The sequence below is a fragment of the Poeciliopsis prolifica genome, unplaced genomic scaffold (genome assembly GCF_027474105.1).
Source record: "Poeciliopsis prolifica strain line A6 unplaced genomic scaffold, Auburn_PproV2 SCAFFOLD028, whole genome shotgun sequence".
Taxonomy (NCBI): domain Eukaryota; kingdom Metazoa; phylum Chordata; class Actinopteri; order Cyprinodontiformes; family Poeciliidae; genus Poeciliopsis; species Poeciliopsis prolifica.
In genome coordinates, this window is record NW_026562403.1 from 4,005,462 (window position 1) to 4,028,063 (window position 22,602).

At 45.1% G+C, this 22,602-nt stretch overlaps 1 protein-coding gene across 3 annotated transcripts in view; it reads left to right on the plus strand.

The window, feature by feature from the left end:
• setbp1 (SET binding protein 1) overlaps window positions 1-22,399 on the plus strand; it is a 50,131-nt gene extending 27,732 nt beyond the window's left edge. The window contains exons 3-8 of one of the 3 annotated variants that reach the window (XM_055048808.1): window positions 9,808-10,214; window positions 10,922-12,826; window positions 13,426-13,633; window positions 13,717-14,782; window positions 20,444-20,968; window positions 21,071-22,399. In XM_055048808.1, coding sequence (XP_054904783.1) covers window positions 9,808-10,214; window positions 10,922-12,826; window positions 13,426-13,633; window positions 13,717-14,782; window positions 20,444-20,952 — 4,095 coding nt within the window. In that variant the 3' untranslated portion in view covers window positions 20,953-20,968; window positions 21,071-22,399. Of the gene's footprint in view, window positions 1-6,730; window positions 7,310-9,807; window positions 10,215-10,921; window positions 12,827-13,425; window positions 13,634-13,716; window positions 14,783-20,443 lie in introns of those variants that run through there. The other 2 variants (XM_055048809.1, XM_055048807.1) reach the window with 2 other exon arrangements.
• The last annotated feature ends 203 nt before the right edge of the window (window positions 22,400-22,602 follow it).

Here is a 22,602-nt window from a genome sequence, read left to right on the forward strand (position 1 = left end):
TACTAGTCAGGAGCACAACAAACATACTAAAGTTGAAATGAGACAAACCTTTAAAACTCTAAGTAGTGAATGTCCTTATAATGCTCATATAAAGTAGTGTGCCTTGCATGTGAAGTTTTAAAAGGTATTTTCTTTTGATTGCATTATTTTTAGTGTAATTAAAATGTATATTAACTTCCCACATCTCCAAATATGCTGGAAACACCCGGATCTTTCTTGGGTCCTTGTATTTTGTGCGCTATACTCACTGATAAATGAGTAAACCATGTTTTCATAATACTCCACATGGCATATCTGAACTAAGCGTCGTGGGTTCATGGTTGTGGTGACCATCTACTCTTATCAGATCTTTGCTTTTTGCTAAGACAGACAGATAAAATACATTAGATTGCATAATTTGTGAATAACTAATCAGTGAGTGGGGCTTTGCTGTTGCAGACCGCAGAGAGGAAGTGTTTAATCTGAGCACACAGCTTCTGTCTTGAATTACCAATCATTCCACACAGGAAGTCATCCCTTAAAGCAGCTCATTGGCTGTTAATTGTTTCCTGTTGGAGGGAAGCGGTGCGATTGGGTCATATGGTGCCCAGAGAATGGAAACAACTTCTTCTGTTGAGTTGAACACTTTGTGCTGCACGAGTGTCTGCGTTGAGGAAGTGAATTTTGACTTATCTTGAGGCTTGCAAAGAGTATCGAACGTCTGCGTGTGTTGTCTTTGTGTTGAGAGTGTGTACTGATTGTCATCTGGGCTGTTTCTCAGCTGAAGTTCATTGACTCCCATGAAAGGAACGATTGGTACATAATCGCTGTGAAACGACTCTAATACAGCTCTCAGTGCCTTTCTGTGGCGGGCTGCACATACAAAGGCCCAAACACGCCATTAATGGTAATAGTGGGGATTAGATATATACTTTGCGTAGCATGTAAATGTGTGTGCCATTAAGGCGCGAGTAGAAACCTCAAACTGCCTCATAATAACATGCTCTGGCTCAGCCAATCAGAGGTTCTTGTTTAAATTGAGTCATCAACTTTTCAGTGTGTCGGAAGAGAGCGTGACAAGGAGGCTCTTTGGTGGTTTGCTGCTATCTTTAGGAGCACTCCAGTCTCAAGGATTACTGCTGAGGGTGTATGAGGGACCGTTTTACTCCAGACCCACCACTGTGCCTCGCGTGTGCACCGAAGCTCCCGCGTTTGATCGTGTCTAAGAGGATCAAAATGTGCCGTACATGATGGCGTGCAGCATCAATGGTGCTGCAGAACAGGGGTTTTTGAGAAAAAAATAGAACTCTTTGTGGTTGCAAATAGGCGTGTCACAATAAGAAATTTTGCTCAATGATACGTTGCCAAAAAAGTTATCGAAATAAATGATAATGTTGTTGTTTTGAGACCGTTTTCAAGTGACATAATAATGAAGGCATAATAATGCAAGTACACAAAGATTAATAAACTTTTCTTTCTAGCAAACATTTAGTTTGTTAGAGTTAATATCTCTTTGTGAAATATCTGAAGTTTTACATGTTTTTCTTTAGGATAGAAATGCACCACAAACCTATGATATAAACAGAAACTTTCCGTAAGTACGAAAGAAATTAAAATGTGGACTATTTCTGGGTTATTATCGCGGGGTAATAAATCCTCTGACAGTTTTAACTGTGTCTCTGTTGTGCTGGTTGTGTGAATGGTTTTCATGTTCAGTTCCATCTCAACCTTAATAGACATAAACATGCTGTGAATAAATCGACTTTCTATCAGTGTTTTGCATAAAAGTCTTCATAATAATTATGATAAAACACGGCAAACTAATGATGGTAGAGGGTCGCACTGGGATAACTCGGGGAATCAATCAACTCCAAACCATTTCTTTGTTCTGTCACAATTATTAATTTAATCCACTATGATTATCATGCTCCAAACTTTTCCAGTAACCTTCGATTCATACTTAGTGACAGTCATGCCCACATCAACACACCCACCACCCAAGTGTCAAAGCTGCATGCTCCTGTCATATCAATAATCACTTATTTCATTCATATGGCTCTTGCAGAGCCTCACTGAAAATGTGTTTATTATGATTAACTCTTTGTTGCAAAACACAGAATTTATTTACTGCATGTTTAAGATGGAACGACACTGACAGCAGCCCTTTAAAGCATTCAGACTACAAACAACAGACACCATTAAAACTCAGATAATAACTCAGAACTAATCCAAATAGTTTGGATGTATTTTTATTTTTCCTACTTACGGAAGGTTTCTGTGTATATCATAGGTTTGTGGTGCCTTTCTATCCTAAAGAAAAATATATAAAATGTAAAATGTATAAAATATTTCACAAGGAGATATAAACATATAAACAGGGGACGCAAAACCTTTTGCGAGGGAATGCAAAAAAATAAATAAATAAAATAATTCACATGTTCCCTGGAGGGCTGTGTGCAATGCAGCAGTTATCATGTGATTACATTTTTATTTATATTCCTGTTGCTTATTACAATGGCCTTAATTGTGTAGTGCAAATGAATGTGGCTTGATTCAAAATTTTGATCAAATGAAAATGAGAAAAGTCTGACATCCCTTTTTTTTCAGCCTTCTTTACTTTGATCTATATAATTGAAATCCAGTGCAGCCTTCGGCTGTCAAAAATTATTTAATTAGTAAATAGAGTCAACCGGCGCGACATTTAAGCTCAGATTAAATCCGTCTGATCTGGCGCACATAGAACAGGGAGAGCGATGTGAAGAAGTTCATATTAGGGCTATAAAACGATATTTGAAGCTTTGAGTATCTCATGACAGACAGCATTAAATCTAGAGATGTATTATCAAAATGTGTAATTATGAAGCCATTGCAATGACAATACAGATGAAAATTAACCCAAGTTCTTGACTCAACTTTTTTTTCTCTTTTGTAAAATGCAGTATTATAACTGCATGCCACACTTTTCAGATTTTTATCTGTATATATGAAAAAAAATTGAAAACCATTTTCTCCCACTTCATAATTAAGCCCCATATTCTGCTGATCTGTCACTAAAAAATCCCATCAAGGCTTCAAGTTGTAGCTTGACAAAATCTGACAAGTGAAGAAAATATAGATACTATAGTGAGGGGACTTCATAGTTTGTGAGCTTTTTTGGCTTCGGAGCCAAACTTCCAAATGTTCCCACCCAACTTTCCCAGAAGCCACTTGAATCTGAGGTAGGGAAGAGCGTGTCGAAGTGGAACATGCTGAGTAAAAACAGACGTACAGTTTCAGGCAGCGGCGGGTCTGATCCCAGCCATCCGCAAACCGTTCACCTTGACAACCCCTCCTCTTCCTACCCCGTCCTCTCTCTCTCTCCTCCCTCTTTTCTCTCCCCCTGCTGTGGGTCTCCTCAGGCGCATGAATGGAAGCCTTTATTCCCAGGAGAACTGGTGGGAAGAACGAGCGAACGAGGAACAGGGATGAGGGTAACTGAGGAGGGGGTGAATGGGGCTGGTTAGATGGGTGAGGGGTAGAGGGATCTGTGAGAGTGGCCACAAGATCAACACAGTGCCACAGCTCCTCTTTTCTACTCTGCTGCTTTTTCCCTCCTTTTTCCCCTTTCTGTTACCCCCCTCCTGCCCCGCCCGCCTCTTCCTACCCCGTTTTTAAGTGCTGTGGATACAAAGCCCTGTTAGTATTCATGGTGTTTGTTTGCAGAGGAGCTGCATGCGTGTGCGTGCGTGTGTGTGTGTGTGTGTGTGTTCATGGAGCTGTCAGAAACACAGATCACAGGGAAGCAACGCTCTGAATGGAGCTGGAGAGAAGCGGGCATGTCGGGGAGGAGGGTGGCAGTTCCCACAGGGGGAAAATGGTCAGCTCCAGAATAGACGAAAGAAAAAGAGAAAAGGACGAGGAGATGGGGGTGAAAGGAGGGGATGTGGAGGGGGTGCACAGGGGCATGGTGTGTGTGTGGGGGGTGGCGGATATGTTGGGATCCTACATGGTGTTAAAACCAAGACTACAAGGTGAGAGCGAGGGAAAAAGACAGGATCATATCAATCATAAGGTTTCAGAGGAAAGTGGCGGTAAACAAGTCCAGGCACCTCTGTTCTTGTTTTTCTGCCCCCCCTCCTCTTCTCCTCATTCTGCTGTTCTCATTCTTTTACTAACAGCCCCCCCTCCTCTTCCTCTCCTCCTCCTTCGCCTCTTCCCTCCCCCCTCGCTCCCTCTTTCTCTTTGTGTGTTTGCCTGGACAGCTGCCCAGTTCCATACACAGGAAAAATGAAACACTCTAACCGCTGGGCGCGCTGCCAAATAAAAGGCTGCAAAAAACTATTTGAAGGGCAGCGCGATTGTGTGTGTCTGGGCATGAGGATTTCTGTGTTTGTGTGTGTTTGCGTGGGCCGGTGTGCGTGTGGAGGGATGTTGAGATTTGGGTGTGCCTGTGTAGGGTGTTCTTTTCCCAGTGCAGTGGGCTGATCGGCCCGCCTGTGCGAGACGGGAAGAGGCTTCAGCTCGCCATCCGACGGGGAGAGGAGAGAACGCGGCTCATATGTGATCACAAAAAGTCTGGAAAAACAGAATTTTATTTTCCAAGGCTAGATAAAATTAAACTGAGCACGGAAAAATGTATTTGAGTTTCCAGTCTTCAGTCTCTGTTCAGGTATATAGGAAATAATCCGAAACCCGTACCCGCAGCATGATGCTCCCACCACCATGCGTCACAGTGGGGGTGGTGATATGCAGTGTTGGTGTTTCGTCACACATAGTGGCATGCATGCAGGTCAAAAAGCTTTGCTTCAGTCTCCAGAGCACATGTTGGCTCGGATATAAAGATTTCGAAAAAGAAATTACTTAAATTTTCAACATCTTGCTAATATTTTCATGAAAAACCTTTGCATGATATTGTCCCAGATTTTCTCTGTTAACTATATTCTTCATCACATTCTTTACACCAGATCCCACTGGGGGACTTTTCAGTTGGTTGCAAAAAACTAAACTGGATCATGGATTGAAGGTGTCATCTGAAAGAACTTTAGTTGTCTGTCAGTCATTACTCCTTCTTCTCCTTGTTTCTATTTTATGTCGGCTTGATACCCCATATCAGATCTGAGACTAAGAGTTGTAGATTTTGAAATAGAGATCATTTAGGTTTCCCCAGAGGCTAAAAAACTGCGAAATAGTCCTTTAACATGTGAAGCAAACCTCGGCATCATGATGTTTCAAGATGTTTTTTCAGTATTTCATGAAGAAAAGCATCTTTCTTCATGATGCTGCTACCACTGTTCGTTTTCCACCACACGATTTTGGGTGCAGACCAAAAAGCTTGGTTTTAGTCTCAGCTGACTGGAGCGGCTTTACATCCTCTGCTCAGCTCGGATGTCTCTGTCCAGATGCGAGTCCAAGTATTATTTGAAACTGAGCTCATCTTAATCCGTCCTGATCCCAACAAGCAGAGAAATAGCCCCTAATTGGCTGAATCAGAAGCCAACTTCAGCTTTGTGTTGTTTCTTTATTTGTGGAACACATAGATAATAAAACCCAACTAGTTAAAGGTTTTGTGCTGAAATGTCCATAATGCCATAAAATCTGCCATAAAAATCTGAAGGCTTGAGTTTGGGAAGGAGTGGAAATTTTTACTGGAACATTTGTGGGAACCCCGAGAGCAATATTTAACTTTCAGATCAGATCTCAATTTATAAAAGCCCACTGAGAGGCTGAGAGTGATGCATTCAGGCGCACGCCCACATATCTGTCCGTAAATTTATGCTGACTCATTTGCAAAGTGCCTTTCGGTTGGGTGATTGCAGCACTTAGTCACATATTATCTATGACCTGAGCTGCTGCGTGCTGACCTTATCTGATAGTTACATCACCACTGAAGGAGGAATGTGTGCGGCTCAGAAACGGCGGGCGCTCAGGTGTCATGGAGTCGATGTTGGAACAGTGGCGGCGTCTTACAGGTGTTCACATATCTGGGACCAGAGCAGAATGTCACCAGGAAGGAAAATGCACAACAGGAACTGAGGACTGAGTGTGCTTCAGCAATCTTTATCCTTATCTTCTTTCTGCTGGTTCAGACCTGTAGATGGCAGAGGGAAAGGTTGGGGACGGCAAGTCTTGTGCTTGTTAAAAGGTCAGAGTCCACGACTGTGCAGATGTCCTAATTTCCTGACTGCTGCCTCCTCCTGCAGGTTAACAGTAACACATAAAGAAATTGCAAATATTCTGGTTAGGAGCAACAGCTCCATGTTTAGCAGTTTTCGGCCTGCAGTCAGAGGTGTTAAAGGTCAACAGAGAGCATGGAGGGGTGATGTTTGGGCCCTGCAACAAAAACACTTCCACTCAAAGGACGACGCCAAACTCACAGCTGTTAGAGAAAGTAGCAACAAAGATCAGAAGAAGAGAAGAAAACAATGTTTTACTTTTTTTATCTCTGATTTTTGGATAATTGATCTACCAGGGACAAGGAAGGACCCAATGCGTACATTCACACCATGATTAGTTCACTTCAGTCAAACTCTGGTTTGGGAGATGTGAACGCCCAATCAAACTCTGATCCGGACAAAAAAGGGCAAACTCTGGCCCGCCGAAAGACCTATTTCTCGATTCGGTTGAAGTCAACTCGGACGCAATTCGAATGAACGCCAAGCAGACCGGAGACCGCTCCAAAAGCAGAAGGTGGACGGCACCCGGGCTTGATTCGTCCAAAACAAACCTACGAGTTCTTGTTTACATTTCATGAAGACGGAACTTGTGCTGATGCTTTCTTCAGAGGTTTTTATGTCGTTTCCTTCACCGGTTCGTGGTACAGCGCCACCACAGGCGAGGAGGTGAACAGGTTCTTCAAAGGGTTTGGTTCATCTTACACAGAAGGCAAAACGCATCAAAAGAAAATGTAGCAAATCTTTCATTCACACACTGACGGTGGTGAACTACATGGTAGCAGCCAAAGCTACCCTGGGACAGACTGGCAGAAGCGAGGCGGCCCAAAAGCCAATATCAGGAGAGACCAGTCCTGCAGACAGACAGAGGGAGCCTGATGTGGCCGAAGGAAGGAATTAAATGGCCTCGTCTGAAATAAGAAGCCTCTGATATTTCCCTGAACCTCTGGTTGTCCAGGAAGGTTTTGGAAAGTAGTAGAGGGCCTTGGATTGATATTAGACATAATATTCTTCTCTACAGTGATAACCGTTTGATGAAACTGAGGTATTTCATCCATCTCCTAGCAGCCCGTGCCTATTCTCAGCTGAATGCCCATCAGGTTGAGGCTGACGTTGACCTTATCTGGGAACAAAGAGCGCAGCACAACTCTGAGATCCACTTTGTTGACTAAAACACAGCCGTGAGTACCGGCAGCTCACTCTTTATGACCGCTATTTACATCTGACTGTGTGAATATCAGACAGTGTGTGCGTTTTCCCTGAAAATGCCTCACACAGAGACACAGAGACGAGGCGGGGGGGAGGTGAAGGAAACTAAGAACAAAAAGCTGAACTGGTGCCAATATAACCCAGGCTCAACCAGGAAAAAGGGGAGGTGTGTGCACTGGTGGTGGTGGAGCACCATTTGTATTTTTGCCTTCTTATTTTTCCCCTCTTTTGCCTCCATGTTTCCTCGTTTTTATTGTCTATCTGTGGTTGCTTTGTGGTCGGTGGGGAGGATGTGTATGGCACGTATGTGTGTGAGACTGTCTGTCTTAAACCGACGTCCCCACCTTAGAATCTGTCTCTGCCATGGCTGCCCTCCTTTAACCCAGAGCAGCAGGTTTTCTAGGACAGGTTAAATGAGAAAGCGAGCGTGTATCAGGTGCCTGTCATCTTACTCCTCTCTGGACTCTCCAGGTCTCCTCTCTGGTGTCAGTGCGTGCACATGCACACACTCTGTGAGCTTTGAGACAAATGGCAGCATGCGTGTGCACTGAAGTGCATGCATTTGCTGGCTTTGTTAATCATTTACGCTGCTTAGTGTTTGTTTGCTTGGGCGTGTTTTTTTTTTTTTCCATGTGCTGTGCAACTTGGCGGTTGTGTGTGTGTGTGTGTGTGCGTGTCTCTGTGTGTGTGTGTGTGTGTGTGTGTGTGTGCGTGTGTGTGTGCGTGTGCGTGTGTGTGTGCGTGTGCGTGTGTGTGCGTGTGTGTGTGTGTGTGTGTGTGTGTGTGTGGGGGGGGTGTGTGTGTGTGTGTGTGTGTGTGTGCGTGTGTGTGTGTGCGTGTGTGTGTGCGTGTGCGTGTGTGTGTGTGCGTGTGCGTGTGCGTGTGCGTGTGTGTGTGTGTGTGTGTGTGTGCGTGTTTCTATGCTTTGCCAGTGAACAGACTCTGGAAACAACTCTCACTATTTGACTTCCAATAGAAGACAAGATGGCATGAAAAGTGTTGTTGAGGGGATTGAGCAGATGAAAGCAGGAGCACACGTTAACACAGTGAACAATGGAGGGTGTACAAATGCGTGTGTTTGCATTACACATACTCACACAAAGTATTTGCAGAGCACCTTCTCGCATATACACATTTGCGCTTTTGCAGAGAACTGGTTTTGTTTTTCTCATTTAAACCGTTCAAAACTTAAATTGGCTGTATGAAAGTGTGAGGGTGTCTTTGTGTGTGCACTGGCACGTCAACGTGTGTGTGTGTGTGTGTGTGTGTGTGTGTGTGTGTGTGTGTGTGTGTGTGTGTGTGTGTGTGTGTGTGTGTGTGTGCATGACCATGAGAGGCAAACCTGTGGTTAGGTTACATCTCCCTGCTGTGCAGCAGAACAGTGTCTTGTTGCGTCATACTGAGTCTGTTAATAACAGGCTAAACCACAAAGGCCATCCACTGCTCTATTTCTCATCTTCCAGCGGTGCACTGATTATGCAGCAGTGATACATTAGGCACGGTTGTCTTGTCTGATGCAGCATATTGAAATCTTACACATGTAATTTATGTATAAAGCACAATGCCTTGATACTGTATTGAAACCAATTGCTTTTACCACTCAACATCCACAAACTTCAATGTGTTTATTGGAATTTTATGCGATAGACCAACACAAAGTAGTTTCAAATTAAAAGCACAGATAGGTTTTCAACATATTTTGCAACTAATAACTTGAAACATGCGGCATGCGTTTGATATGAGTCTTTCTTGAGTAAATATTTTCTACGCACGTCTAGAGAACAAAACATTTAGAGATACCAGAGCAAGCGTGAGTGAAAACAAACGCGAAGCACAAAGTCTATATTTTTATTAGTTAAAAATGTAAAAGAAAAACACTTTTTTCTTTCTCTCCATACAAAATCGCAAAAGCATGCATAGAAGCTTATCAATGACCAAATGCGGAAATGTTCAAAGGGATGAATGACTCTGAAAAGTTCTTTCACACGGTTAAGCATTCGATTTGTTTGACACACGACTGAAGATTGTATCAAGAAGATACAAATGAAGTCCAGATCTGAGTCAGAAAGGTGAGGCGATGAGGCTGGGTTTAGCTATTGTGATACTGCGGGAGCTCAAACATCTCCAACTCTACCGTCCATGCTCTCACAGCATGAAACATTCTTGCCACAGGAATTTAATTGCTCTGTAAACAAGGCCTTTGTTTTGTTGCGCATTGTTTGCTCTCGCACAAAAGGCGTATTAAAATCCTCGGTTTTACTATGAATAGAGATGAATGTCATGTCATGGTTCACTCATTGAAAGTGTGCTTACGAAATGAAAAATGTACACTAAACTAGCTGAATGGTGATGATAATCGTTTCTATTTACTCATGCAGCTATCAGACTGTCCCTTGCAGCTGTTTGCTGTAAGTTGTTTTCAGGTTCTCTGAGTAAACAGAGGGATTCTATTGTCTTCTCTTGTCTCCAGACTTACGAGCGCCAGTTCAGAATGCCTGACCAGAGAGAGGGGGGTCTTCTGCAGCTACTGGGTGATCCCGCTCCACCCAAACACCAGCCGCGCGCCGCCCTTCTCCCCAACGCCCAGCAAACGCAGCATGGTCTCACTCAGAAGTTCCAGCACAGTCACACGCAGCAGCACCAAATCGGTCCCGAATGGATCACGTCTGCGGCAGCTTTTTCCTCGCCGGGCCAACCGGCCGGCATTGAGTCATCCGGTGACTTGGCGGGAGGGAGCAGAGGCTCATCGCTCGACGCGACGCAGCCTTACTCCCGGGCAGCGACTTCAAGCCCGTCTCCCCAGAGATCCATGACTCCGGACCTGCAGCTACCGGTGGTCACAGACGCCAGCATTCTCAACCTCACCTCACTGAGCAGGTAGGGTTTGATAGACATCAGTGGTGTCCAATATGCGGCCTGGGGGCCACTTGCAGCCCCTGGACTGATTCTGTTTGTATCCTGACTTCAGTTCAAGAAAGATACAAATTTGGGCCCCCCAGCACAGATATTTGACGCAGATGGAAACTTTCTATCAATTAGGACAAAATTATCTCAAAGTGAAATTTTGTATTTGTTTTTAAATAACAATGCTTTTTGGATTCTCTTGCCAGAAACAGTGATTTTTGCTCAAAAGCAAACTTAGCTGGACCCCAAAATGCTTTCACTTAACTTCATAAATTTAATACAGCAAACCTTTCAAAGAAAGAATGACCTGAAGCCTAATGTTATTGATCATATTTGACTAAATTGCATTCCATTTTTTCCACAAGTGATACCTAGAAAATGTACAAAATAATTTTTATTAAGGCAAATGTGCATAACCCTTTTTAAGTTTTGGATCTATAATAATTTACACATCACTTTTCAGCAACAAATCTAACTACTTTATATGTTTAATTGAAGTAATTGTTTGCTTAGTTTATTACTGAGCAGGTAAAACGAGTTGTTTTCATCCAACTATTTTGGCCCATGTGACAAAACGTTTGGACATCTCTGCTGTAGATACACTGTTTGAGATGATTGGTGAACCTACTTTTTTATTTGTCTTAACTTAATCTTCCTTTCATGCATCTCCCTCTCCGTAGGGGAAAAGGTTTGCAGGAGGTCAGTGAACAACTCTTTGGAAATATCAAGAGGAAATATGGGAGGAAAGACTCTCAGAGGATGTTCGCGAACCCCCAGAGCGCTGATGCACCTTGGGGAAGGCAGTCGGAAAGGGAGACGGAGAGCACTGCTAACGCTGAAGAGAGGCAGAGATACAGGCTAGAGGGGGCGGCCGAGCAGTTCCAGGAAGCAAGGGAGGAACGAAGGAAAGACGAGCGAGAGCAAGCAAACACCGGGAGGAGAGGCAATGAAGAAGAGCGAGGAATGCCTGTGCAGGCGGAGGACGGGAAAGGAAGAAAAAGGCGGAGGAGGCCTTCATTTGATGAGTCGTTTTCCATGGAGGAGCAGTCCCAGCAGCAGACTCTGCTGGATGCTCCAGAGAAGCCCCTGGCCGGACCCCCCGAACCTAAAATAGCGTACAAGATAGAGGCCCACAAAAACGATTCTCGACTTTCAAGTCAGAGGGATGGCAGTGCAGAGAGGGTTGAAAAGGCAGAAAAAGCTGATAGGAGGGATAAAGCAGAGAGGGCAGAAAGAGGAGAGGCAGCTACATGCGGACCTGACCAGGAAACCGATCTGAGCTCCAACAGATTGAAGAAAAACCCGGTGGGCCGACCGAAGACCCTCACAGATTCCCTGAAACTCAGAGAGGCAACATACAATCAGATCAACAAACCCAGTCTTGGCATAAACCCCAGACTCCCCAGCCCCAGCTCTAGAGTTAGCTTGAGTCCGACGTCCAGCCCTAAATCCAGGATTAGCATCAGTCCAAGTCCAAGTCCCAGACCCAGGATGGACCTGAGTCCCAGTCCCAGTACTGGGAGCAGCCCTGCAGCCACCTCCAGGCCAACCAAGGCCAACGAAAGGTGGTCCTACCTGAAAGCTAAGAGTCATACGAGTCTCACCTCCCCTCAGAGAGACAGCATGGGCAGCCCCTCTGCTCTGGCAGATCCACCCTCTGCCTTCCCGATCACCCCCTCCAGTCCGCTCTACACCAACACCGACAGCCTGACCGTCCACGCCCCCATCAAGAGGAAGCGTGGACGTCCCAAGAAGCAGCCCCTCCTGACCGTCGAGACGATTCACGAGGGCACGTCCACGTCACCTCTGAGCCCACTGGCGAAGGAGTCAAACCTGGGAATAAGCCGCAGGAGAAAGATGCACACGCTGAACGCAGCGTCCACCTCTCCTAGTGACGGTTTCAACAGTCTGAAGGTAAAGCGAGGGAGAGGTCATCCCAGGGCGGTGATCAAGACCAAGCTTGGGAAAATGCAGAGCATCCTGAACGAGATCCTCTCTGGATCCAGTCAGAACGGCTCCCTGGCTCTGAAGTCGGCTTCTGCTCCGGTTACCTCAGCCATGAGCGCCATGGCGACCACCATCGAAGCTCGATTGGGTAAGCAGATTAATGTCAGCAAGAGAGGAACCATCTACATTGGTAAGAAGCGAGGGCGCAAGCCCAGAGCGGAGACCCAAGGCTCCGTCGCCCTCAAAGCTAGCAGGGACAAGCCCCAGATGTCACTGTCCACGTCCAGTTTTTACGACAGCCCTGCAGTGCCTTCCACCAACTCGTCTCCCAGCTCATGCGCTCCGTCGCTGAGAGCCAGCAACACTGACGCCACCATGCCGAGTTTGCAGCCTATCTCAGCTCTGCCCACCAAACCGTTAGGAAGAGGATTTCTCTCTGGAGGCTGGAAACTTTCTCCTCCTCGTCTTCTGGCTAACTCACCCTCCCACCTGTCAGAGGGGGCGTCGGTGAAGGAGGTGACCTTGTCCCCCATCAGCGAGTCCCACAGCGAGGAGACTATCCCCAGTGACAGCGGGATTGGAACAGACAACAACAGCACCTCCGATCAAACCGAAAAGGGTCCTGCCTCTCGTCGCAGGTACAGCAAACTGCTTATTTAAACCTTCATTGGTAAATTTATTCCCTTGTATTGCTCCTTCAATTTACAATTTCAGATTTTAGCAGTTTTTCAAGTTTATTCCAGTGGAGTTATTGCACTAAATATTTACAAAAGAATGATTTCAAAACAGTCAATAATGTCTTGTAGGTCTTTTTTCATTAGGTTGGAAACTATGTGGTTTTTCAGAAACAGCATTCAAGGCTGAATTTTTGTTCACACAGAAGAATTTTGACTTTGATTTTTCGTGCTTAGGTATAAATATAAACTGCAGAGGAAACAAAGGATTTATTACTGCATTTTCCACAAATATCAGCAAAACAAGTTTTATTTGGCCTTATTGAGGGCAAAATGATTCTTTTGATTTCAAAAGTTGCAGACCATTAATTTAGGGGTGTCACCGTAAAAAGAGATTATTTCCATATTTTTATCTGTTGAACGTTTTGGAAACTATTAAAGTTTCTCTCCACAGAAATTAATATATTTTGGTTGTAACCTGACAAAGTTTGGAAAGGTTGTTGTTCAAGTTACGGTCATTCTAATGTTTACAACTTCTTAACTTCATGGCCGTGTATTTGCAGGTACTCGTTTGATCTTTGCGGGTTCGAGTCCCCAGAGGCCGCCGCTCTGGACACGTCCACCAGGGGGAGCAGACCGCGCTGTGAACGAAAGGCCACTGCCGTGGACAGCTATCTGTCACAGCAGGAAAAGAAGCAGAAACATCACCGGAGGAAGAGGAAATGCCTGCAGACTCGGGACCATCTTCATTTTCTCTCTGAACTGGAAGAGGTTTGTGACGGCGTTATGAAACATTGGTTCGTCTGTGAGAAACTGCAAGCACTAAGCCAGTGTGGTGTTGTTGTGCCTTCCAGGTTGTGTTAAAGTTCCAGCAGCTGCGGGTTTCTCACAGGCTGTACACCTGCTACCCTCAGCATCCGTACCCGTCTATCTTCCGGCTGAATTTTCACCATTACTACCCGCTAAGCTACGACTCCTATGCCTGCGACTCCGGATCATACCTGCGCAGGAGTGCAGATCTGAAGGCCAAACGGAGGCGTGGTCGTCCGGCCAAAGCCAGCGAACCAATCACATCCAAGCTGCCGTTTGTCCCCGGATATGGCTATGCGCTAGGAGGGGGGAATTACTATGCAGCGCCGTATGCGATGCCTTACGCACCCCCTCTGAATCTGGGCTACTTCCCCACTACGCCACCGTTTTACCTGCCCCACCACTCGCTTGGCCCTGCACCCCCATCTCCTTTCATGAGGCCCGCTGTCCCACCGCCAAAAGCCTTCCTCTCGAGTGGGCACCCCAAACTGCAGGTGGGGGCGAAGATCCGCAGTGCCAGTGGCCCACTTCAGGGCCCCACTGTGAGATCGGAGGCTCTGGGCTCTCTGAGCGGCGGCAGTGCAGGTGGTCTGGCCGGGGTCCGCCTTCATAAGAGAAAGCACAAACACAAGCACAAGCACAAGGACGAGCCTCTCCTTTCCCCGAGGGACCGCCAGGAGTTGGGCGGACTTTTCAGTGGCGCCAAGACCAACGTGCGGCTCGGCATGCTGAGCGAGAGGCGGGACTTGGCTGGTCAGGGTCCCTCAAAGCATCTGGAGAAGCAGAGGGGCAACACGAGGAGCCCCAGCCTGGGATCCGGCCTGGGGATTTTCGAGTCGGACCAGCTGTCCGGCCACTCGCTCGCCGAGAGCCAGTTCCACTCCCGTCAGACTGCACAGCCTGCGAAGGGCTTCATGAGCAGCTACGGCAGCCAATCGCAGCGGTCGGAGGCGGCCTCTGACCTTTTCTCGGGGTTACGGGAGGATGAGTGTGCCGGGAGGAGCAGAAGGACGAGGCTCACTGTCTTCGGAGATCAGGGCTTAATGTCTTTCCAAACGGCCAGGCAGGAGACGGAGCAGATGAACGAGCGCTCTAGTCCAGCTCTCACTGGTAAGTGTCACATTATGACCCTTTCTGTTTGTTTCTGAAGAGAAAGCACTCACTCTCTTTGATTTTAAACGATGCAGTATGCCACAGGTGCATTTGAATGTCAGAACATTAAAAGGTTAACTTATTCTAGTATTTTGGTCTAAAAAGTGGAACTGGAGTGACTCACAAAATTAGAATATTCATGGGATTCTTACTAATGGAAAATGTTACTTTACAGTCATAAGGCTTGACTACTTGTCATTGACACACAATACGGATGAGTCACAAAAAGTAATTATAAGAGAAGCTGACTGTGTAGATTACTGTTTCCAGGAATGTTAATGGAAAGTTGAGTGGAAGGAAAGTGGTAGAGAGCAAAGGTGTGGTGGATGATGGCTGAGGAAAAGAAAGGTAATGCATAGGACATCAGCATCAAACGCCACAAATAGACCCAGATTACTGAATTACACTGAACGTCCAAAGGAAAGTGAAGGGGGAAATAAGGATGGACGATATAGATGAATTGCTTTTTGTGTTATTGTGTTAATGACAGAGAAAAAAGCTACTTATTTCTGGTTTTGGTATGACTGTGACTGCATGGCACAGCAGTAATGGCACCTCAAACACAAATACAGCTGAAACCAAACCGGCTTCTTCAGGACACCACTTACTTAAAAAGTGTGATTTATATCACTAACATTTACACAGTTTTAATAGTGTTTTCAGATTTACTGATATATTTATTGATGCTCTTGTGGAACAGTGGAGAAAATAACATTTCCGACCATACTGTCAGTCTTTTTTTTTATTCTTATCATGATAAGAAATGTTAAAAAACACAATAGATTCCCTCCCATGGGGAAAGACGCAGAAGGTGCAGCCGGAGTCTCAGTCCATGACATTCATCAGAACTTCCATCTTCAGATGAAAGTAAATTTTACATTTCATTTGAATATCAACAGCAATGGATTGGTGATCTGGTCCTTTTCCCCACCGACGATTGATTGATTCATTTGGAAATCCAGTTGTCAGAGTCAGAAGGGAAGGGAGGCTGGAGAGTTGCCTGATGTTTAGCAGAGAATCTGTGGCGCATCACCAAGAGGAAGACGAGAGACACCGGGTCCAGGAACGCAGACCAGCTGAAGGCTGCTATCAAAGCAACCTCTTCCTGCAGTGATGCAGTTATTCATGCAAAGGGAGCCCTGACCAAGAACTTGAAGGCTTTGTTCATATACCTACTTTTCAGTAGACAGATATTTCAGCATTAAAATATTCCTGTTATGAATGATCTCATAAGACATTATGAGGAAACTAAATGCTTGCTTTACATTAGCTGTAAGCCATATTCATCAACAGTAATATGGAAATATGTACATCAATTCAGCATTTTGAACCAAATTACTAAAAATAAATGAACTAAAGCACTGCGCTGCACCTGTGCAGCGATCGTCACGCAGTCATTCTGACTGAACCCAAAAGCAGCCAGGAAGTTTTCAGACTGAAATGAAGTTTCCCTCTTGCACATGCTCATTGAGGAATACTGCATGTAAACAACAAAGCCCAATCTGCTGCATAGACACTAATTGCTCCGGCGACGGGAGAACGGATGCACATGTTGTTACAAAGCAGCTGTGTGGGATCTTAACCTGCCAAGGTTACTGGACTGTTAACATGGGCAGATTGAGATCACTCTCTAGCTCAGTGATAATGGACATCTGCTATGCTGTGTGTCTCCATACAGGCAGAGCTAATAGGGCTTTCTTGACTAAAGATGCGGTACCTGTAAATGCTGCTGTTGTTGATAAATAAACTCGGGTGCAGGTTCGGTCGACGTTCTCACAGAGCAATGTGTAATTTGTTACATTCTGTATTTGGCTGTCTTTGAGCACATCTGGCTGGGGATAAAGAGAACGTAATGCATGGGAGACAACTATAATTCACCGATCTCTCCGTCCCCGTCCCTCCCTCTCTTCCTTCTCTCCTGCCAATGCGTTCGCCAGAGATATATTATTCACACAGTGTGATTTATTTTCTACAGACACGCCGTAAAAGGCTCTTGCCTGTGTTAAAAGAGCTGGCTGGGAGCCAGGGATTTAATGACTGGGGCCCAGTCCAGTGGTGGGGAGGAGAAGCCAGGGGCTCGGGTAGAACGCACCCCCCTCACCCCAGGGGATCCAGGACGGATGACTCATATGCGCAGCCCCTCAGCGCACCCCCACCTCTTCCATATTATCGTTATAGTACCTCATCTACTCCTGCACATCCTTACCCTTTTTTTCCAGTTTTGCCTTTTCTGCGGCTCTTGCCCTTGCTCTCCTCCTCTACCTTGCTCCCACAGCACTCACATCCACTTCTCCCCCCCTGCTTCTCTCCTTCCAACTTACTTCCTTTCTGCCTCTCACCCTCTCGCCTCCCCCTCCTCCCAGATTACCTTCTCTATTCCCCATTCCCGTTGCCCCTTCTCTAGCATGACTTACTGCTTCACTTCACCGCCTTAGTCCAATTAAAATACAGGCGCGTGTGCATATGAGTTCTGCTGCGCGCGCTTGCACATGCAGGCACATAAACGGACGGGGGGGGAGGAATCATCCACAACCTGCAAAATCCACAACAGATTTCAAATCCAGGAGTTAGAAGAAGCTGCTCTGTAAAATGTTTCAAAATGGTCGCTGAAAATATTATAGGTACTTAAATATTTTTGTGACCTTTACTAATTATTTTTGCTTTGTTACACCAATTGAAAACAACATTCTTACAGTGAGATTAATGAGCATTTTCCTCCCTTTGTTTCCACACTTTCTGTTTTTCTGCTTCCAGAAAAATTTCCAAAAGTCCAAATCATGTGCAAAAAAGCTTAAATAAAATAAAGGAAAGAGGCGTAGTAGTCTTTATTCAGTCGTCTGATCAGCAGTGTGCAGCAACAGTGGGCTGGAGCGACGCTGGATCCCTTTAAGCCTCATGAAGATGGAGTCATTTTTGTTCATTTAGGCGTTTACTCTGGAATCTCATTAAATTGGTTCTGAACCAGAGGAAAGGCATTTAGAAAGTTTCTGCCACGGTGAAACCGAAACTTTTTAAAACTTTGACTCTAGCGGCAGATCCAAGTTTGGGAGCAACTATTCTAATCAGCTGATTTATTATTGTTTTTATTGCAGTAGCAAATGTGTCAAAAGTTGCTTTCCACATTGGCATTGATGAGCTTGTTTTGTTAATATTACTAATTAATGCCCAGCATGGTTGGAGTTTCTCTTGTAACAGTTTTATAGTAAGTAGAAAAAAAATAATTTCTCTGCTTTTTTTTTTTTTTTTTTTTTTTGGTTTGTCATTAAAATGACTTTAAACCACAGGAATGATGCGGTGGAAAATATAATTGGCTTTGTTTACTACTCTGGACTCGGTCAATCTATTGCATGAATAACTGCATAAATGCACAATTTCATTTACTAAATGACAGAACGCTCCTGTAATAAGTAGAGCCAAGGTGCAGCATAAAAAATGAAGCTTTATATCTGCAAAGCACAGAACACTGTCTGCTTACTTCATCCTTAAATCAGATTAGTTCACCTTTCCCATGAAAACCTGATGGAGGGGAAAAAGTGCAACCGCAGCAGAGGTAGCTTTTAAAAACATAAACAGACATAAATATTGAGGAGAAGAAGAACGTATATAAGACAGAGCGAGAGCAGGACGCCGGCGGACGAAGATTGATATCTAAAACATCTGGAAAGAAGCAAGAACAACCAGGAAGGACGATTCACATGACGCTACAACATCTGCACTCAGACAGAATCTGAAATAACTTTCATCATATTCCATGCTTGGAGGATGACTTTATTCTGCTAGTCAGATACGAAGCGGGCTGTGGGGATGCCTCTCTGCTCTTCAGAGGAACAGGTCCTCGGCGCTGGAGAGTCCCTCGCGCCGGTGAAGGTCATCGGTTTTATGTTCCGTGTATGGAGCTCATAAATTTCTGCTACTTTGTAGTGTGCATGTGTGCGTGTGCGCTCACTTCTGTGCAGCTCATAAACCGCTGCTACTGAGTGCTTTCTGCAGTCACTAATTTCACTGCCCCTTCTAACTTTTTTGGCAACCGCAAAGTGAAAATTTACAGCACGCAGCTGATATAAGCAGCTTAAATGTTATTAGTCAAAACTCCACACCTCCTTGTATTATTTGTGAAGTCGCAACGGGAGCACTTCTACTCATAATTACGAACTGGTGCTGGTCTGATATGAAATGCATGTTTCAGCCATGCAATAATCCACAAACATCTCAAGGATTTTTTTTTAAGTGCTTTGATGGTAATTTAATGTTATTTTCTAAACACTGCTTAAAGTAAGTATATTTATATTACTAGTATAAGTAGAAAAGATCAAGTGTTTGTACAAAATCACTTAAGATGACTTTGGAGTCAAAAGCAGTCATAATGATCATGTCACTTCAATAGAGTCAATTAGCCCAAAGTAAATAAAAACAGATTATGTTGTAGGTTGTTCCTAATGTTATCTTTGTTACATTAATTTTTAATATTTTTACTCAGTTTTATGATATCGTGCCTGCTCTCGTTTAACTTGTGCATGAACTTCATTATTTTATATTCCTACCACACTTTTATTGAAGTGTTGGATCACAACAAAAACCAGCTAAGCTGCAACAGCAGGACTGTGGACCAAAACAAGAAATGACCATTTGGGGACCAGCGGCCAATTGTGCTTCTCCCTCCATTTTGGCTTTTTCTAGCTCTGAGCTCCGGGAACGGAGCCCAGACAGGGAGGAGAGGGTACCAGGAATTTTTTTTTGAGGTGTGCGTGCGTGCGTGCGTGTGCGTGCGTGTGCGTGGGTGCGTGCGTGCGTGTGGAGAAAGGGTTACAGTGTTGGGGACAAAGATCAAAAACAAAAAGAGAGTCTGAAGCAGACCCAAGATCAGGAAGCTGTTTGTGAAATGAAGACGGAAATGAAACGGTGCAGTGTTTCCAGTTTAATTGAAAATGAGAGAGCAGCATATTGCCTCCCATGAAGAGCGGAGAGGAGAGGAGAAAGAGAGTGATGGGAAAGAGGGAAGGGGAAAGAATGGAACAGCGTGTAAAGGGCACACTGCCCAGTTCATCAGTGTGAAGGAAACAATATGGCTCAAGTTTCTTCTGCTCAGCCATTCTGAACTGCTGAATTCATTATTCCTGCATGTTGGGGCCTTCTTCATGTGTGCACATATGTTTTTTTCTTTGTGTCTATGTGATGCTGGGGGATATTTGGATGTGTGTGTGTATGCATGTGTGTGTGTGTGTGTGTGTGTGTGTGTGTGTGTGTGTGTGTGTGTGTGTGTGTGTGTGTGTGTGAGAGAGTGACTTTTTGGCTGCCTGTTCTCCAGATGCACCAGTTTGTTTCTGTGTGGAGACATATTAAATGGTTGAAGGAGACATTTCTTTGGGTTTCCTGCAAGCAGAATAGGATCTCCTCCTCACTGCTCTCCAGCAGACAATTACAGGATAGGATCTGCTCTCCTGGCTCAGCTGGGCTTTGAAAAGCTTAGATGAATATCTCAAAATTAGCAGGAAGCTCTTGAGGCAAAAAAAAAAAAAATAGACCTTCTTCCATGAGCTAAATTACACGATGTTTGCACGAAAACTCCTGCTTGCTTTGCAACCGACTTACTCACCTAAATCGCTCCCTTTTACTCCCCAGGTGTCCCTGCTAAGAGGAGGTATAAACGCCGTGAGGTGGAACAGATCCAGAAGGACGTCAGGAGGATGCATTCTTTGAACTTTGATCATGTGCAGAAGATCCTGCGTGCCAAGCGTCTGCAGCGACAAGCCAAAACAGGAAATAATGTCATCAAGCGGCGGCCCGGGCGGCCCCGAAAGCAGCCCCTGGAGGAGTCGCAGCCGGCCAGCATGAGGGAGGAAGTCTGGGCCGACGCTCGAGGTCTGAATGTCCCTGCCAGCAGGAAAGGCGACGGCAGGACTTTGGGGATGCCCGTCCTGGAGAGGTGCGACAACCTGCCGGGTCGGCACAGCCTCAGGCCGAGCCTGGCCCTGGAGTCTCAGGAGCTCCCCGCTCACGACTCCATCGCAGCGACTATCGAGACTGTGGTGCACCAGGCACGATGCGTCCCTCCTCCCGGGAATAAAGAGGGCAAACGCAGAGGCAGGGGCCACAGCAGGGACCAACTGTGGGCCCCTGGCAGTCAGTAGATGCCCTGAACTGAAGGTAGAGCAGCTACCAGAATCAGAGCTGCTTCAGCCCTAACAGATGCAGTGCCCTTAAAGCGGGAACTCTTTGATGCACTTTGACTTGTATCTCCTCCTCCAGCCGGTGGAGAGGAGCCCAGGCGGCGGAGAGGTAACGGAGGAGCGACAGCCTCCCTCTGTCTGCAGAAACCCCGACCAGACACGGGCTTTTCAAACGTCCTCCAGACCTGTTTTCACATCGGCATTCTACGGTACTCTACGATACTGAATCTGATGCTATAAAAGTGTGTGGTACTTATGATAGAGTAGGATTTCATGTGATTCTTTATGTATCTGATACAGTGACGTCTATGGTACTTTACGGTACAGTATCTGAATGTGGCTTTAGCCATATATTTACCAGCAAAGGGGAAGTGGGTGGGGGTGGTTCATATAAAACTGTGCAGCTCTGCTTATTTTTTGCCTTTTCGTGGAAGCTTGTGAGACACGCAGGATAATACATCAGTAATTAACCCTCCCTAACCTCTCTGGGATATTTTTTTCCCCCTTATCATTTTCTAAGGTTTCTCGCCCACTTTTTGAAGAAATTCACACTTTTCCTGGCAGCTCATCATCTTCTCCGTTTCACCCCCAATTCTCCTCAGATTTGCTCCTACTGATGTTTTCAATCTGCAGTCCTTGAGCTTCCTTGTTTCAGTATGTCTGTCATGTATTTCTCCTGTCTCGCTCAGGCCTCTCCTGGGCAGGGAATCAAAGGCAATACGGTGGATGAAACATGTCCCCCGACTGTACATAGAACTAAAAGTCCACTGTTGCCTGCCTTGTACAATGGGAAAAAAAACCAGCTCATAGATGTGTACTGGCTTCCAGTATAATAAATAGAATTGTAGATAATGAAAATGTGTATTGTTTTATAACCAAAAACAGACATGGGTGTGACTCAAGACAAGTATGTTTTCAGACAGAAGAATACCACGTATTTTCATTCATATGCTCATTATTGTGTTTGTATCCAGGGCTTGGGGCGGGGAGGGAGTGTTGGGTAAAAGAGGAATGTCGGATGTGTTTTTTGCTGAACTTTTAGAGTTTGTTAAATGCACTATGAAGAACCGTTCACTTGCATCAATCACAATGCAGCACTTACATGCTTGTTCTAGCCTTATGTGTTCTTTGCATCTGCTGGGCTGGGCGTCCGGTCCAGAGAGCATGCGTTATTTTTTTTAATCAATTTATATATGCAGGCCGCGCAGCCAAAAAGCATTAAAAAAAAAACAAAAACAACAAAAAGCAAAACAAATGAAGCCTGAGTGCAAGTCACAATTGGACAGTTCAATTAACAGCCCCATCCTCCCCTTTTTATGTTTGTACTTAAGCTGATTTCAGTGAAGCAAATCCAGTGTTTTGACTTTGAAATCAAAGTCTCAGAACTCCGTAAGGATGTAGTATTTGAAAGGATGTAGTATTTGAAAGTATTAAAGTTTGGCAAACTCTCCACCACATTGGCAGCAATGTAAAGCATTCCTATGTGCACTGTAGAATGTAGCCATGTTGGATCTTGGTGTCAATGAGCCTTTTGTTTCACTCCTTTTTCTTCTTTTTTTTTTTTTTATCAGTATATGGGACTTTGGATCACGGTTGGATTTTTCCCAGACA